This window comes from Juglans regia, chromosome 11, assembly GCF_001411555.2.
Source record: "Juglans regia cultivar Chandler chromosome 11, Walnut 2.0, whole genome shotgun sequence".
In the NCBI taxonomy this organism is placed as follows: domain Eukaryota; kingdom Viridiplantae; phylum Streptophyta; class Magnoliopsida; order Fagales; family Juglandaceae; genus Juglans; species Juglans regia.
The window spans coordinates 4,588,561-4,608,441 of NC_049911.1; the positions used below are offsets into that span (position 1 = coordinate 4,588,561).

General features: G+C 34.9%; 1 protein-coding gene across 1 annotated transcript; it reads right to left on the minus strand.

Moving 5' to 3' along the window:
• Window positions 1–4,094: 4,094 nt before the first annotated feature.
• On the minus strand, window positions 4,095–19,046 carry LOC108985362 (probable sphingolipid transporter spinster homolog 2). Its single transcript, XM_018957640.2, has 16 exons — window positions 18,869–19,046; window positions 17,968–18,099; window positions 16,346–16,447; window positions 16,066–16,170; window positions 15,903–15,978; window positions 15,706–15,780; window positions 15,012–15,114; window positions 14,774–14,839; window positions 11,575–11,656; window positions 11,268–11,365; window positions 10,905–10,981; window positions 10,631–10,744; window positions 9,818–9,937; window positions 5,614–5,742; window positions 5,047–5,125; window positions 4,095–4,647 (listed from the first exon to the last, which is right to left on the minus strand). Exons 1-16 carry the CDS (start codon window positions 18,925–18,927, stop codon window positions 4,511–4,513), a joined length of 1,554 nt encoding a protein of 517 aa, XP_018813185.1. The 5' UTR covers window positions 18,928–19,046; the 3' UTR covers window positions 4,095–4,510.
• Between the last annotated feature and the right edge of the window lie 835 nt (window positions 19,047–19,881).

Genomic DNA, 19,881 nt, shown 5'->3' on the forward strand with positions numbered 1-19,881 from the left:
ACATGTTGCATTACGATAAGTATAAGTTTTAAATAGATAAATTTTATATAGATATTTTTATAAAAAAAAGTGAATTCCATTAAAAAGAATTTTTTTACACTTTTTTAATATGAAGTCTACATTTTTAGAAAGATCTGTACGAAATTTATCTATTTAAAACTTATACAAATCATTTATCATGCTATTACATTCCTAATTTATAGGGTTTACTTTATCCCATTGTGGCACCACAAATATCACGTGACTTATTAAAAATTTTAGAAATATATATATTATAAAAATGGCACTAGAAATATAAAAAGATGAAAACTAAAGTTAAAGATTCTCTCTACTTTCTCTACTTTTTTACGTTGTCATGTTAGTAGGGCAAAGTGAGTTATATAGCTTAGGGGTACAGGTATAGTAGCATTAATAATTTTTTTACTATTCAAAATTTTTAATTTTTTGAATTTCAAATAATATTTGTTGTAACAAGTTTTTATAATTAAGAAAGATAAACACGTATTACTCTTCGTTTGATACATCAACTCATCTCAATTCATATCAATTCATCATTATAATTTTTTCAAATCTCAACATAAAATATAATAAATAATTTAATTTTTTAAAATTTAAAAATAATAATAATATTAAAAAATAATATTTTAATAATATTTTATCATTTCAACTCAACTTAACTCAATTCAACATTAAAACGCATTTGGTTGATGCTAAAAATATAAAATTAAGAAATTAAGAAACGAGCACTCAGGAGTTATCGATCAAGATTGAAAAATTGGTTATCTAAATTTTTTAGTTGAAACTAATTTTGATAAAGGAATACTTGAACATTTATTTATCAAAATTGTTTTCGTTGACTTAGTTTTTGAAACACATTAAAATACTAGAAAACTAATTTTTTTTTTTATTAAAAAAAAAACTATTTACTAAATCGTTTTTCCACAACATAAAATGGATGAATGTGAATTTCTCGATATTAAATGTTGCCTAATGTTGTGGATTAATTTTATGTTTATTGATTTAAGAAATATGTAAGACATAATTCGTATTCAAAAAGTATACATAACAGCCTTATACCACATATTTGTTGAGTAAAAAAATAATAATTCTTTTATTCAGCAGGTGTGTAGTATAGAACTACTGAGTAGAATAATTCTTTTTATCTTCTAGAGTTTTTGTTCCAATTCTAGACTTTAGAATAGGCGAGCAATATACACATAAAGTGAGTCTCACGATATTTATAATTGTCCGAATGAATTTCTCAAACAATAATAAATATTTAATAAATACTATAAAATATGTTGGAGCGGGCTACTCTGGGCAGTAGAGTAGCCCGCTCCACTTTACCACTTATTGCTTTTCAATTTTTATTTTTCTATTTACATTTTTTTAATAGATTTAAATATTTTTAAAAAATAAAAAAAATACACTAATATACTTAAAATCAATTTTTTAATCATTAAGTAAAAAAAAAATTTATCAAGCGATACATCTGAGCGGTATGTCACGGGCGGCAAAGTAGCCTTTTTCAAAATATGTTTTATATGTCTATTTTTCTACTGTTGATGTGTCTTAAAGTTCGGACAAGAAGTTTAACAGACCTAAGTCTGGAATGAGCCAGTAGGATAATGTGGCTGATAGGTGTCTGATTTGGGAGGTTTTTTTGGAATATTGGGGAGAATGGAGTGTAATTGTTAACGACAGGGTTGGTTGGACGGTGGTTGGGTTGGTGGTTTTGGGTTATGATTTTATTTGTTTTCTTTTACTTTTTTTGGTTGACAATGATTTCCGGTGATTCGGACATAGTGATGGGCTTTTTTTGCTTTCCGGTGATCTGTGTATTCTAGCTTTATGTGGGTTAATGTTTGAATAGAAATGTTTGAAAGATGATGTTTGGATGAATTTGAGAAAAAATACAGATAAAAAAAAGAAGAAAAATGATGGGAAACAAACGCATAATTCCTTTGTGAGATACAGATAAGAGGGGGTAGATTCCTGTAAAATTCACTTGCCCAAAAGTTGGAAAATCTACCTCAAATAATTATGATCAAATCCAAAAACATCCATTGAAAAGAGTTATGCTCTTTGGCTCTATTATATTTAGAATAATGTTAGGCTGTGTTTGGTTTTTAAACTCAGTTGAGTTCAGTCTAACTTTAAATTGAGTCTAATATCCAGACATTCAATTCTCAAATTATTAAACGCATCTCAACTCAAAACATTCTTACACATAGGACCCACAATATTTTTCAACTTAAAACATATTTATACGTGAGACTCACAATCTTTTTCAATTTCTCATAAAAGTAATAAATTCATCTTAATATACAAACACATTTTAACCTCAGTTTAGATGGATCTCACATAACTTTCTCTATTGCTCAACTTACTACTATTCATAAAAAACTCAACTCAGCTGATCTCAACTCAACATTGAAACGTATCCTTAGAGTTGTGCAAGTACCGCACATTTTTTTTTAAATAAGTGTGATAGTTGTACACTTTATAACTGCAAATATCATTTCTCTTGTATTTATAAAATAGTTAAAAATTATATATAAACTAATGTGGGAGACCTGTATATTTGTTTGACGTGTCGATAAAAAAAGTTTGTAAATGGATTAATGCATGGTATTTGATGACCGCCTTATAATTTAATTATTCCATAAACATTGTATTTGTCGCAACCAGATGATGTAACACAATCCAATCCAAAAGGTTAGGATTTCCAAATTTCCTAAAACCTCGTTATATCAGACCGCGTTGGATTAATTTCGCCTCTCACCGGATTGGGTACCCAACCAGACATTTTCTACAATGTATTATCGACAGAGCTTTCTCCACCAACTAATCTAGACTGAAATTATACGAGAGTTTTTCATTTTTTCCTGAAAAGTCTTAAAATCAGGATTATTATTTTTAATAATTGTTTTTCAAAAGCTTTCTATAATTTAGACAGTGATAGAACAAAAATAAGCTCAAACCATTGAATGTTAAGGTCTACACTATTTATTTCTATGTTTTTATCTTTTTCAAAAAAGTTATTAAATTTTTAAGTCGGTGTGTAGAACATATCATCTACATCACTTAAATGGTAATATTTGATTTATACGGTTTAAATTTTAAAATTTATTTTTTAAATAAAATTATGACATGTAAACAATTTATTAAAGTATGATCCATACGGGCTTAAAAATAAAAATTTTATTTTTCAAAATAATATATATATTTTAGACAAAAAAAAAATGGTAATAGTATGAAACTATTTGACTTATCAACTAAAAAAATACTATTTTTTTTTCTCTTCAAATTGCTGACAGATAAGAAAAACAGGAATCTATATTGCTGACAAAACGCATTGCCAAAGTAGAGTTAGGGTCAAAGGCCATAACACTGTAAAATCTATCTGGAATGATAAGGATAGATCCTTGATTGAGTAGCACACCCATCTCTGAAGATGATAGTGCTTTGGCATTGGGATTCGCAGTGAATGAAAGAGAGCTGAAGGATGCCCCTTCACAAAGACACTCAAAATTGAATACAACATATATATATATATATATAGAAACATGTCAGTTTGGTGGTTGACACATAAATGGTCAATTTATTAGTCAAGAAGAAGACGACGCCCTATTCCCCCCAATTACCATCTCATTTGTCTTTGTAAAACTTGTCATATGGTCCAATCCAATGGTGGGGTTTGCCATTTGTATATCATGTGCTGAAGGAAGTCTCCATTCTTTGCTTCTTGTTTTTTCTACCCCCACCTTCTTTTTTTTTTTTTGTCTTGTTTCACAAATCAGGCTAAGTCGCTTGAGAAACTTATTTACAGAGTTTAAATAATATAGAGAAATACTAGTATACTGCCTGAATTTACCCCACTTTGACGGTTCAAGATTTTTTTTTTAATTTTTTTTACTTAATGATTAAAAAAAATAACTTTTAATATATTGATATATTTTTTTATTTTTTAAAAATATTTAAATATAAAAAAAATAAAAAGATAAATTTGTGCTAGGAGGCACGCCCAGCGGTCATTGCTGGGCGGCAGCCTAGCACTACTCAAGAACATAATACACACCGTAGTACAAGCATTTTATAAAGCTGTCAGCAATAATTTATCTTTACATAAATGGAAAGACTATACAGCTGAAAATCGTACTGCAAGCAATGCAAATATTCTGATTATATGCCTTTTTCTTATCTACAAGTTGTCTGTGAAACAAATAGGAATGCACAACCTCGACATTGAGCTGCTTGTGTTCTGACTGACTTGAAGGGGAAATATTATTTTTCATGTTCTCTTACAAATCTTCAACACACAAGCTTGGACAGCAATTTTTACCCCAAGTGGAAACCTAACACTTTACACTCATATGACATGTTAGGGCACCAGAACTGTACAGATTAACATAAGTATGGTTTCACATATACTCTTGAAAAGTTTGTTGTCGGAGTTCCTTCTTCTCAAGTCTATTCCTTGAGGTACTCCAGGCTTTGCATATAGAACTTATGCTTCGACAGAGTCATCTAGCATCTCATTTCTGTTTCCTCCCAGCAAAGGCTTTGTGCTAGCCGCCTTCTCAACCGTGGAGCCTTTATTTTCACCTTCTTCATTGGACATGTCCACACTGTTCAGGAAGATCCCTGTAAAAGTAAATACAATTTGCATTGTAACTCACTTTTTGAATATTTCATCAACAAATCAAGCAACTTGTATGGACTTCCATTTCAACCCGAATTCACATCTTATTTTTAGTAGTTCAGCAGAGTGATTTGTGAATGAAGCCAAAAATCTTTTTGTCTCTATATCCTTGGTGAAACGAGGAATGGAGATGTTTCATAAAGAACCAGGGTGTTGAAAGTTAAGGAAGCCGTGCCGAAGGAGAATTAAACAAAAAAGCATGGTAGCACCTGATGGGTAGTCAATCAAAGCTTGAAAGAGCCGCTCTGAATGGCGTTGGTTACACTCTAGTACCTTTCTCTCATTAAAATAATTTATCGTCACATCTATACAAGCTATTTATCTGATTCTTGATCACTCACCTATAAACCATATTCCAGCAGCAAGAAACAGAACGGATGTTAGAATAAGTGCTGTTTCCCTCCAATTGTTAACATGATCCTGTGTGTGACATTTACCAAAGCCAAAATAACATTATTTAGATTTTATATAAATAATCAACCTAATGCTCTTGCTGCTAATTCTATATCTGGCCCACAACAAATTTTGTTACAGACAATTAAAGGAAAATATGGAGTAGCAAGATTATTCGTCCATAGCGAAACAGGCTATACTTTGCCGAAAGTAACTTTTCATGATTTTGAAATAACAACAGATTTGACATAAATTATTAACCAAATGCACTTACAGCTAATACTATATAACTGGAAACTGCTTTTGCCACAATAACTTCTGTTAAAGGACAAAATGGAGTAACAAGATTATTTTTCCACAGCGGAACATGCCATACTTGCAGCAAAATAAATAAAAAAACATAAATTCGTGTATGTTGGATTAGCATATACATGTGAAGGAAACACAACTTAATATCAACTATATTTCTCTCTCCTTCCTCAAAGATATAAGTCGAGAGAGTTTCACAGCCACACCTGAAGAACCCCAACAAGAGGTGACGAAGGCACATCGCCAAAGATGTGGATTGAAACGGTGGATATAGCCATAGACAGAGGCCTCATACTTGGTTTGACACAATGGAGACACACGTAATTAACAGGAGCCTGCAAAAGCAAATTGATACTGTGAAGGAAATATGAGTGGATCAAATTTCTGGATGTTATTTGAGAATAAAGTAGTTCAGAAATTAATGTCAATGTGCAGAAGTGCATCAACATGCAAGTATATGGTCAGTTGAATTGAAACCCAAAGCATTTACAAATAAAGTAGAAAATTGTGTTAAGTTCTTAAAATTGATAGTAACATGTCATTTATATTATACATGAGTCATATATTCAACCATTCTGATGAGGATCCAAAATCAAAAGCATTTTTTTTCCGACAAGGCCAACCTTACATTTTCAATGACTATAGCAATAACCTTCAGCAAATCCTTAACAAGCTAACAAAAGTCTACAGAATATCGTTATGCTAACAAAAAGTTTCAAGGACTATAGCAATAACCTTCAGCAAATCCTTAACAAACTATCAAAAATCTACAGAATATCGTTAAGGTAACAAAAAGTTTAAACACATAAAACAAAGAAAGTTTTTTTCTGTAAGTAGAAAATAAAGAAAGAAATTACTTGTAAGAAAATATATTATTCTAATAAAAGCTCAACAAATACCTATACATCAGTATATCATTTGCCTACATGCACCCAAAAGAGGGAAAAAATATTTTAACCAAGAAAAGGGATTCAGGTTACAATTTTTAAAACTTCTGTCATTCTTTTTTTTTTTTATAAGTAAGAATAAAAATAAATAAAGTTCCGTCACTCTAACATTGGAGGGAAATACTTATTGGGGAGGAGCAAGCACAGAAAACTTTGCTAGTTGCAGATCTTGAGAGAATAATTCTACAAGAAGAGATGTCATGGTGCCAGAAATCAAGAGCTCTTTGGCTAAAAGAAGGGGACCAGAGCACGAAGTTTTTCCATAAAGTTGCAAACTCTCATAGAAGAAACAACACCATTGAGATGCTGAAAATTATGGGGGTTGAGTGTAGAGAAGAAGAGGTAATAAAAGACCATGTGGTTGATTTCTTTGGAGAGCTCCTCACTGAGCAGGTGGGGTGGACGCCTACTCTGAATGGATTGGTTTTTGACACTATTGAGCAGGGGGAAGTTGCTAGAATGGAGAGAGCTTTCGAAGAAGAAGAGGTTTATGATGTAGTAAGGAAAATGGCAAAAGATAAGGCCCCTGACCCTGATGGGTTCTCTATGGGTTTTTACCAAGATTGTTGGGAGGTGATAAAAGGGGATTTTCTGAAAGTGTTTCAGGAGTTTTTCTCAGTAGGAAAATTTGAGAAAAGCCTCAATACCACATTTCTTGCTTTAATCCCTAAAATGGTAGGGGCCACGGAGATTACAGATTTTCGGCCTATTAGCCTATTGAATGGGACTTACAAGATCATCGCAAAAGTGCTCGCTAATCGCTTAAGTGGGGTTTTGGGGAAGATTGTTACTAAGCCTCAAAATGCCTTTGTGAAGGCTAGACAGATCCTTGACGCGGCTCTAATTGCTAATGAATGTCTCGACAGTAGATTGAAGGCTGGCAGCTCAGGGCTTATGTGTAAGTTCGATATGGAAAAGACGTATGATCATGTTAATTGGGATTTTCTTCTATATCTATTGGTCAGGTGTGGTTTTGGAGAAAAATGGAGGTCTTGGATCAGCTGGTGTATATCCACAGTAAAATTCTCTGTGTTAATCAACGGCAGCCCAGAGGGTTTCTTCCCGAGCTCTCGTGGTTTGAGACAAGGGGATCATTTATCTCCTTTACGTTTTGTTATTGTTATGGAGGCACTAAGTAGGATGATCTCGGCTTTAGTGACAAATGGTTTTATTAGTGGTTTCCAGATTGGATCGCCGAGTAGGGGTATCACTACCATTTCGCATCTACTGTTTGCAGACGATACGCTTATTATATGTGATGCCGATTCAGATCAGTTGAGGGCTGCGAAGGCGTTGCTGCTTTGTTTTGAAGTAGTGTCTGGTTTAAAAGTGAATTATGTTAAATCTGAGTTGGTGCCTATTGGAGAAGTTCAGAATATGAGGGAGTTGGCTGGCACTCTGGGTTGTAAGATTTCGTCGTTCCCTATGAGTTATTTGGGACTACCACTGGGTATAGCCTCGAGGGCGCTCTCTATTTGGGATACAATGATTGAGAAAGTTGAGAGGAGATTGGCAGGTTGGAAGAGAATGTATTTGTCAAAAGAGGGCCAGATTACGCTTATTAAAACTACGCTCTCTAATCTTCCCACTTATTTCTTATCCTATTTCCTATACCGGCAAGTGTGGCGGGTCGTCTTGAGAAGCTACAGAGAGACTTTCTGTGGGGGGGCTTAGGCGACGAGTTTAAATTCCATTTAGTTAAGTGGGAGATGGTGTGCTGTCCCATTTCCAATGGCGGTTTGGGTATCAGAAATTTGAGGGTGTTCAATCAGGCATTACTTGACAAATGGTTGTGGCGATATATTAAGGAACCAGAAGCCTTATGGAAGACTGTGATTGAGAACAAATATGGTGGTTTAAGGGAGGGTTGGTGTACTAGAGAAGTTAGAGGGGCCGCAGGAATGGGGTTATGGAAACACATTAGAAGAGGGTGGGAGGTTTTTCATCGACACACGACTGCAATTGGGTACAGGTTCCAAGATCAAATTTTGGAAGGATGTTTGGTGTACCAATAGTGCTCTACAAGACTTGTTTCCTACACTTTTCTTGATGGCAAATGCTAAAGATGCCATGGTGGCAGAGGTTTTGGAAGTCGGAGGAAGGAATATCCACTGGAATATCAATTTCAATCGGGCGGCACAAGATTGGGAGATGGGGAGTTTTGTAGATTTTTATAGTCTCTTGTATTCTTGTCACCCAAATCTCCAGCATGCAGATGATCTGTGGTGGTGTCCAGCAAGAAAAGGGGTGTTCACTGTTCGCTCTTTCTACAAGGAACTCACACAAGTCCCTGAGATACAATTTCCCTGGAGAAAGCTTTGGCGCAATAAGGCTCCTCCCAAAACTTCTTTCTTTGTGTGGACAGCGTTTTTGGGAAAGATTCTCACTACGGATAATCTGAGAAAAAAAAAGCATAATTATAGCAGAGTGGTGTTGCAAGTGTAAAAGAGGGGGTGAGTCGGTGAATCATTTACTTTAACACTGAGAGATAGCCAGGAATATATGGGATGAGGTGCTTAATAGAATGGCATAGCGTGGGTTATGCTGAGAACCGTGTTGGATGTTTTGGACTGCTGGACCTCTATTCGAGGTGTGCGATAGATCAAAGCGGTTTGAAAAATTATTCCTATTTGTATTATGTGGTGCTTGTGGCAGGAGCGCAACGAGAGGATTTTCGAAGACAGAGAGATCAATGGCGGAGTTGAAAATGTTATTTTTTAGGACTCTTTGTACTTGGGCCATTGTTGTGGACTTTAATGGCATGGATTTTCATGAGTTTTTAGTTTCTAATGATCCTACATAAATAGGGCATATTCTGATTTTGTAATTGACAGTTGATTGGATGAATAAATACTTATTTTACTTATAAAAAAAAAAAAAGGTCTCCTCAAGATTTCTAGGCCTTTTCATATGTAATTTAAAGACTTCAAAAGAAACAAGGTGAAGAAGAAAGGATTCCTTTTTAAGCAAGACACAAAATACAACAGAAAGTTTGTACAAATCACCAAGTCTTCTAACGGTATCACTTCTCATTGCAATGACACGATGATATCAACATATACCGAATGACATGGTCAAATGCTGAAAGGATTCCTCAGCATCCCTAATATAAATTGGAGCAGTTTAAAATAGAATAATACAAAGTTAATAACATAGGTATTTGCCCCCATCCACATGCGTCCATCATCATACAATCCATGTTAAGTTATATTTACAGGTTACCATGATTTGTTCATGGAATGTCATGTGCCAGACAACGGCTTTAATATCGCTGGCAGCTCGGAACCGTTCGAGTCCTATACATCACACAATGCAACAGTTTCCAACAGTAATGCCCCATTTATCAACTTTCCGTCCACAGACACACTCTCTCCCTCTCTCTCTCTCTCTCTCATGCACATTATTAAAAAAAGAGCCATGGATCATCAAATTTTTAACCCAACTCAGACAGTTACAAATTTACCTGTGTAGCAAAGACTAGTATCTCGCCCACTGAGAAAAGAGCTATGAAACCATACAAGCTTTTGAGGCAGAAGGCACTGAAGCAAAACATTGCACCTAGTAATGTTGCTCCAGAAAGAAGCTGTAACACGAGTAGAGAAATTTAGAATACAATTAAGAGCATACAAGTTATTGTCCGACAACTCAGAAATTAAGAATACGAAACAAATTCAAAATTTCAAATCAACAGCAGATGATAAGTTCTCCACCAACGCCAGCATACAAACATGGAAAGAAGTCAGAAAAACTCATTTCAATGTAAAACTCAGCCTCTTCAAAGAGTAGTATGACTACTACGGTGATTACAAATAGATAAATTGCTAAAGGTAAAGTTAATTAAAAAAAAAAATTCATTATTCAACAAATAACAGGAAATGCTGAGTAAGAAACCAGCAAAATTTAGCTGCTCCAAATATAATGTGTATGTTTTCATGTGCTAAAGAAATAATAGGATGTGAAATAGAAACAATTCAGTGAGATTCAGGGTGAAATTGTGAGGTTTTTTTCAAAACTCTTTCCGCAATTATTTAGATGAATGAAATGGTTCAAGTAAATCATATCGAAGTCTCTCAAACAGAAAGTTCTTGCATTTATGCAACATCAACAAACGCTCATATCTATACAAGTGAAATTATGTAAAAGTTTAATATTGTCTTGTTCAATAGTACAAACTTGATATTAAAGTAGATTCAGCGCCTGGGATAATGATGAGTGAATGATTATGCACTGAAAGAGCCATCTACCTCACGTGTCCCCCAGACGCAACAGAACTTACCTTAAATGCATTTGAGATCGTGGCACTCATGTAATCCAGGATGAGGCCTCCAGATAACGTCCCAAAAATTCCGCAAACAATTGTGATCCCTCCAAACAGCAAATCTGCATTATTCTGCCCAAAGACCCAAGTAACAAGAGGGTAACTATCATTACTGAAGAGATGGTATTCTCATTATACAAGAAATGAGGATTTGAATCAAAGAAAATGTGTATTTTAACTGGAAAAAATTCAAGATAAAAAGTTAACAGATGGAAGTTAAAAGGTGTCATACCATGTGATAAATGTTATAACCAGCCTTTGGCCCCCAGTATGAGTATGCTCCACTGACAAAGTTGTACGATGTGTAACCTGCCAACCAAAAAACCAAACAAAAACAAAAACAAAAATAAAACTCCATATTTACCATATGTGCCAAGTAACCTGAAAGTCACCACTCCATTAGAAACTCTGGAATAACGCTAACAAAAACTATGATCGACCATAATTTCATACCATATCATAAGAATTCAGAATATTCTTGTACTAATACTTCTCCAGTTTGTATATAAACGAATAAAAAACTGTCGCCTTGTGCAGAAAATGAGGGTTGATAAAGTACCTAAAACATTTGTTTACTTATAAAAAAAAAAAGTACCTAAAACATTCACAACATAGACTTTATCAAGCAAAAGCACTTTCATCTCTCTCGAAAATCTAGAGAACTGATCCAAAATTTTGAATGCACCCCTTGACCTGAAATACAAAAGGAGACAAGACAGTCGTACCCAGAATAAAGGAATTTCACAAAATGATAGTATTCATTTCTTTCCAATTCACTATCTATAAATGTCATAAAAGAAGGCATTATTTTATTTTTCTCAACATTAGCAACCACCAATACATGTAAAAGCATATGTAAACATAAAGAGACATGGAGAAGGACAGCCGCAAGAGCCACTTACTTGGAAGCTTTATTAGAGGCTTGAGCACCAAAACCTTCATCTTCAACCACAACATAGCCATTTACACTTGGAACCTTTGAATCTATAATTGGGAACTAATAAGTGAAAGAAACCTCAAATCAAAAGAAGAATATAATGAACAATTACTACAATAAGAAATTTTAAGGCCCAAGTCAAAATCGGTCGCTTCAAGTTCATGTGTGCTGTAAGTTTGATTCCTCTATTTTTAATTGAACAATGCTACTCTTCATCCTAGATTTTGTCACTTTAGTCAGGCCTGCTGATATGACATATTTTAAGTAGCTTAATATGTCAACCATTAACTCGACAGCCACTTAAAATGTGCCCATCAACAAGGGTGATTGAGGCTGAAAAAATCTAGGATGAAAAAGAATCTCCCTTTTTTATTTGAACAATTTACTCATTGAACACCTAAATTGCATTCAATGTAATCATTCCATTCAATTCTAACAATGTGAATCCTGTTAATTCACATGAGACCACACATCGCCCCTAGACAATGCCAATTGATGGCAAACTCTGGGTGAAAAAAACAGGTGAGTGTAAGATGGAGCATGTCCGGTCCAAGAGCAACATAGTCTATAACTCCTCTTCCACACATCTCAAATCCAGCTCCTCATTCTACAGCCAACAACCAACACAAACAAAGAATGGGATGAGTTGTCGGCCTCCAGCTTCCAATGGCAATCATGGAGGTCAGATCACTTCAATCTCCTAATCTCTTCTCATGGCTCTCAAGCACCAAGCCTCAACAAAATAGACCAAAACCAAGCCTAACCATAAACAAAAATACCAAGAGACCCCTTATCTTAGCTTCTTTATGAGAGTAAAAATTGCTAGAATTGGGGTTCAAATAATCACTCAGATTTTGGGCATGCAACAGTTGCATGATGAACATTAGCAAGAATTGGACTTGGTATAAGGCAAGTTGAGGGGAGCTTTGGATCACAAGATGGGAACTTTGTGTGGTTGGATACATGGATTTTAGTAAGGGAGTGTGTTTGCATGAACAATCAATGATGGTAGTTTGGCTCACAAAATGGGAAGCTTAGTGTGTTCAGCCTCCATGGAGTTAAGGGAGTGTGCTTGGATGATGAAAAAGAAATTATTTTTGATAAGTAATAATCTTTATTGATTTGAAGGAGGAAGTGATGCAGATTTTTCATGCTTTTCATTCTAGTCAAAAGTTTGAGAAGTCACTAAACGCCACCTTCATTGCTCTCATTCCCAAAATAGTTGGTGCATATGAATTGAAAGACTTCTGGCCTATTAGTTTGGTAGGTGGGATATATAAAATCATATCAAAGGTGTTAGCTAATCGTATGAGTTTGGTGATGGACAAACTCATTTCCAAACCTCAAAATGCATTTGTAAGGGGTCGGCAAATCCTGGATTCAGTTTTGATAGCAAATGAGTGCTTGGATAGTCGATTGAGAGAAGGCACCCCGAGGGTTCTTTGCAAGCTCGACATGGAAAAAGCCTATGACCATGTCTGTTGGGATTTTCTCCTCTATATGCTTAGAAGATGTGGTGTGAATGGATTAAACATTGTGTCTCGACCGCTCAGTTCTCGATCCTAGTCAATGGAAGACCATGTGGTTTTTTTCAATCTTCAAGGGGTTTGAGACAAGGGGGCCCGCTATCTCCTTTCCTTTATGTTATTGTAATGGAGGCATTGAGTCGTATGGTGGAGACCGCCGTAAGGGGGGGATTTCTTGCTGGTTTTTTAGTGGGCAGCAATAGTAATACCAGCTCCATTTCTCATTTACTATTTGCAGATGATACGCTCATTTTTTGTGATGCTGTCAGTGGCCAGATTCAAGCTTTAAGGGCAGGTGAACTTGGGGAAGTCGGAGTTGGTTCCGGTGGGGGAGGTGAATAATATAGCCTCTTTAGCGGAGTTACTAGGTTGTAAAATTGCCTCTCTCCCTATGAAATATCTTGGACTCCCCTTGGGGGTGTCTTTCAAAGCAAAGAGTATTTGGGATGGAGTGGTAGAGAAGGTTGAGCAACGACTATCGGGCTGAAAGCAGCTATATCTATCTAAAGGGGGGGAGATTAACCCTTATCAAAAGCACTCTTTCCAACCTTCCCACTTACTATCTTTCTCTATTTCCATTACCGGTGGGTGGGGCAAACCAGATAGAAAAGTTGTTTAGAGCTTTCTTGTGGGGTGGCATGGGGGAGGAATCCAAACTTCACCTTGTGAGTTGGCAAAGGGTGAGCTGTCCATTTGCGAATGGGGGGTTAGGGGTGCGAAATTTGTGTGTATTTAACAAGGCACTATTAGGGAAGTGGTTGTGGAGGTACCAAATGGAAGGGAACTCGCTGTGGGGAGAGGTTATTGATCATAAGTATGGTTGTGTGTGGGGGGGATGGTGTTCTAAGGAGGGTAGGGGGTCTTATGGAGTAAGCCTGTGGAAATTCATAAGGAAGGGGTGGAACACTTTTGAAAAATATCTCAAGTTTGAGGTGGGTGATGGAACACGTACCCGCTTTTGGATCGATGTATGGAGTGGGGAGAGTCCTCTTTGCATGGCTTTTCCAGCTGTTTTTAACTTGGCTGGAAATCAGCAAGCTCCAGTTTCAGAAATTCTATGTCGTGCCAATGGGATGGTCACTTGGAATGTCACTTTTACAATAATGCACAGGACTGGGAACTAGAAGAGCTGGCAGATTTTTATAGTTACTTGTATTCAGCAAAGCTAGGGGCCAATGGGGGTGACCGTATGTTGTGAACTCACACGAAGAAAGAAAAGTTTACTATTAAATCCTTCTACAAGGTCTTGACAGTCCTACAGCCCACTTTCTTTCCATGGAAGAATATATGGAAGGTATTAGTTCCATCTAAAGTTGCGCTGCTCATGGGAAGATTTTGACGGTTGATAATTTAAGAACGCAAGGTATGATGATAACGGAGTGGTGCTACATGTGTAAAAAGAGTGGGGAATCGCTTTAAAGACTTTAAGACTGAGAAGATGGTGGTGGAACTTTAGGCCTTTTTCAACTCACTTTACCTCTAGACGGCTAATCATAAATGCTTTTCCATTTCTAGCTTCCAAGATTATCTTGCTCTTTCTTACTCTTGATTATGCATATGCCTTGTTAATTCGTGTATACTTGGGTAAAGCCCCTTTTTGCATTTTGATTTCACTTATAAAAAATGAAAAAATAGTACCTTCAATGGCACAAGCAACAGCCTCAATAGATGTCAAATCTTTTTTTGGCTCAACAGGGGCAAAACCTGTGGTTATAATAAGTTCAATGCCAGATTAAGGAAATATAAATTAATAATGTGGGATAAAAAACAATCAAAACCTTTTTACTTTTTTGGTAAGTAAGACTACCCAATTGTGGTGAGTGTGGATGGAACAATCAAACTTAGTAAGAAAAAATTTGCATTCCAAAACAAGTACCTTTTAATTGCAAAGGCTTCATCACAAAACCCAAAACAGCAAATGGAAGCATAAAAAATGCCTCTCCAAAGAATGCATAACGCCAATTCAAATTGTTTCCAACCTAAAAAGGGGGAAAAAAAACAAATACTGTTATGGTGAGTAAAATCAATAAAGAATGCCACTAACTCAGCTAATACATAAATTTTTTTTTTTTATAAGAACTCAATTAATACATAAATTGAGTGACCATAGGAGATGATTTAACACATCCAAAGAGATAAGGACAAGCAGACTCCTGGAGCATTATAATATTGATTCTAAAACCAAATCATGCTAATTAATGAAGCTTCTCTGGTTTAATATGTCACAATGAAAATCAGTCACACTAACTGACCAAATAGCAGAGAACCCCTCATCCTAAAAGGGATGGTATAGGAAATTTCGTCATAAACCCAAGAGGGCCTAAATCCAATTTACAGATTTTGGGGAAACTTTTGACAGAATGAAGAAAATTATATACACACCTCATGGGATAGAATGTCTCTATGGAATGGGTGTAAGAAACGTTAAAAAAGACGAATCAATGTAAGCGAACTACAAACAACCAAATCCACCTTCATATAAGAAAACAAAAAAGTTGCTATTTTAACCAAAGAAAATTGAAGCTGACAAATATAATCCGAAGATTAACTATCCCGATTCAAGAACTTACAAGTCCACCATAAACATAGCCTAGAGCGACTCCAGTTGGAATACACATGTAATATGTTGCAAGCCATGCTGTTTTCTGGAACCATCACAAAGACTCATACTCTGTAATTTGCAAAATCAGCACACATATTCACATAGCAAATTCCAAAATTCTAATTATAAACTAACAAGAGAAAAAATAAGCAAAAAGAAACTAACCTGAGCGGCAGGGGCATTGTCATCTATAAATGAAGCAGCAAGACTTATGAAAGAAGCCTCTCCAACACCAACCAGCCTAGACAGACAACATCCACAATAAAATTCGCAGCCTAGTACAAGAAGATGATAAAAGCACTGAAAAAAACCGCATTGTTGAACTTACATGCGACATATCGCAATGGACCAAAAGTCAAATGAACTACCACACCCAGCTGCAGCAAATGTCCAAACAGATAACCCAACTCCAATAAGCCTAAAAGGATTGTGGCTGCAAGAGGAATAATGTATTATATATAAGCACATGGATGCCATAAGGGTAAAGGATAAGATACTAATCCACCGTATGATAAAAATATCTTAATCAAAGATCTATCATTATGACATCATTGTCCAACCTTAAATTATGAACTGGTAAGCAACTAGTGAGTAAAGAAGATGATCACCTCTTTGCCAAGGATGCAAATATTGGAGAAGCTACAAGAAGTCCGACCATAAAGGCAGAAGATAGAACACCATCTTGGAAATTGTCCAAGTTAAAATCCCCCCTACAAGAATCATGATATGATAAGCCAATGAAAAAGACCCAAGATTATTAATAAACGGATGCTCTAGCATATCATGCTCAACTACTAGTCAAAATTCAGTAATATGATAATTGAAAATTTTCAACCAATATTTTAAGAAAAGCAACATCTTCAGAAATAAATGTATAGAGCATGTCACTGTGGTATGTGCGTAAGGGAAGGAGTGATCATAGTGTGTCAAGGTGGTTGTGTGTATGAAGGCTGCCAGCCTGGCCATGTCACCATCTAAGACAAATCATGATTTACTGGTGGTAAATAGCCAAATAATTGAAGTTTGCTTGTGCCGGTATGTATTTGTCAAGCACGCATGTAGCAAGCACAAATCCAACAAGAAGCCCTACAAACACATGAGCACCCCACTAGTGCATATAGAATTTATCAAGAAAACTAAGATTGATCAACAAATTAGTTGGCACCATTTAGATCACACCAAAAGACAATCTTGTGTTTTGGCATACGAAGATTTTTTTTATTAGTGTTTTGGCTTAAGAAGATGCATACCTAATACCTAATTTAAATAATTTTATACAAACACACACATATAGGTGTCGTTTGGATTCGAAGATGAGTTGAGATAAGTTGTGAATAGTAGTGAGATGAGTTATAAATAGTAGTGAGATTTGTGAGTTAAAGTTGCTGAATAATAGTGAATAGTAGTGAGATGAGTTGAGATGGGCTGTGAATACAAACGAGGCCATAAAGTTCTATAAGACTTGAACAAATTTCCTATCTTCAAATTTGATATAGATAGTACAATAGACTGTACCAATGTGCACACCAATTTATATATATACACATACATATATATAAGTGTGAGCACACCAATTAGTTAATGTGTAATGTAAAAAGTTTGATGCATTGGCATTGCAGTTGATGTATAGTATTGGAGTCCCTTGCTTATTCCGTGGAACATAAATACATGCCTGTATGAGCACCAGAAGAGAAATAACACAACGCGGATCAGAGAGAGAGGGGGCAGAGAAGGAACACATTCATGAGCCACATGACCCCTTTTGTTTTTACTTTCAAATTAATAAGTTGAACACCTAGTGGATCTTGAACTCATGACTATACCCTCCACCCCTTTCTTACGGGTAGAAAAGTTGCAATGAAGTTAGAGCTCATCGGTTTCATGACCTAAATATCCATGCAATAGCATTGGATGAATATGACTCCCAAAAATATCATTCAACAATCATTTCAAGCATATTCATTTAGAAATTCATTTCATAGCCATCTAGGAATATAAAATCCTCTAGTGTCACAATGACGCTTGATCAAGTACCAAGCTTCAAGTGTTGGTGATGATAAGAGAAGGTACAATATAAGAAAATAGCATGACATGGAAAGAGACTTTGAATTTCTTCGTATTCAATTCACATGAGAGGCACTCTTACTAAGCATGAGAAATCATGCAGCATATTAGATTCAGGTTGTTAAACTAGTATTTAAATGACATGAAATCATCCAGTAAATCTTACTGAATTCCGCTACCCGAAGAACAAATGCCACCATCAGTGCAAGTCCCAAGACTACCATTTACACCATTGCTTGCTATTGCTCCTCGATCCACATAATTTATCATGTTAATTACACAAAAGATCATAAGTAACCTGCAAATAATAAATAAATCCTTTATAATAAGCAAAAGCCAGCAACTAGGAAATTTAATTTAATTTTTACAATTAAAGAGCATGAAGCACGTCAGACTTCCATTCAGTAAACATTACAATTCAAGCTGAGCTTTAAACATGACCACTATCAAAACGGAATCAACATTAATTCGAGGTCGGAGAAGTATAACTTCAGAATATCGAAATCACAGATTTTCTTGTCATGATAAAAATAAGACCAGAAAAAGTAAATGTTTTCATTAAAATGAATGGCTCCTAACCTTGTAAAGACCCAACAGTCCTACAATGAACTCACTACACATGTACCTAATTCACCAGAATACCCAACTAATTGCGCAAGATGAAACTGTATCAAAGCCGCCAAAAGCTCCTTTTACATTTTTAATTATTAAAATCCAGCTTAGAAGATTATATTTTTTAAAAGATGTAAACTACAAATGCCCATCTACAATAACCCATGTTGGCAGATTGGTTCTCTATCATCTAGAAAATTTGCAGTCATCCTAGGCAAACCCAGTCCAAATGAATTCATCCATCTATTATTCACTCCACTTCCGTTGCTGTGTAATTACAGGAGAAAGGAAAAAGAAATTAAGAAGTTCCCCAACATCAAATAAAACCTAGAAATAGATCAGACGCAAGGTCAGAACTTTCAGAACATAATATTTTGGGAAACATAATTTACAATACAATATTCTCACTGAAAATATCCGGTAAAACGGAGGAATGCGGTGGGGGATGCGGGTACCTTTTGGGGGTGAACCATGAAGGACTCTGTGCCGAGTCTTCTCTGGGTATCTTCGCCATTTCTTCGTCTTTAGATGAATCGATGGGAATAGCTTCACAAGGCTTGAATCTGAATTGTTCCGACTTCTGATAAAATTTTTGGGTTCCTCGTTGGCTCGTTTACTTGATTTTTCTTTTCCTTTTCTTTTTTTCAACTGTTCTTCGTTTACTTGTTACTGAAGCAATTTTCTAATTTTTTATCACTATCTTTTTTTTGTTTTTGAAGTAATAGTTATAATTATAACTATCTTCTCAAAGGTAAAACATAGTCTTTTTTTTACGGCAATAAATTCATCAAAATTTTTTAATTCATTCCTATAATTTAATATAACGAGTACAACTCATAAATATAAATTGTCATTCTTTAGCGATATTGTCGATATAAAAGATTATAACTCATGTTCTTTGTTGACAATTAAGAAAATGCATACTATTGTTCTTTAAACTTTGACAATTAAGATGAAAGTTTAAAATTGAATAAAATATTATTATTATTTTAAAATTTAAAAAAATTAAATTGTTTATTATATTTTATTTAAAAATTTTAAAAAAATATAATAATTAGATAAGTTGAGATCAACTCTGAATCCAAACGGGATTTTAAAATTTTTTGTCTCGATTAATTTTATCTAGAAGATAAATTGTGAATTATGTTTAAAGTGAATTTTTAAGCATAACAGTTAAATGTCATGTAATAAAAATGCCCGATTTTATTTTTTATCTTAACTCTAGAAAAGGAATAAATTATCAGAGTCATAAAAACCAAATGAACATCCCAAAACTCATCACATAACAAATAAGAAGAAATATTCATCCAAAGATTCCAAACAATTTTTTCCATTGTACTTATTTTTTCACAAAGAAAAAATACAAAACAGATACAACAAAAAAAAAAACAATTTTTTAGAAAATCAGAAAAAGAATTCGCTTAACAAATATAGTTTGAAGGTAATAATACAGATTTCTAGCAACTGA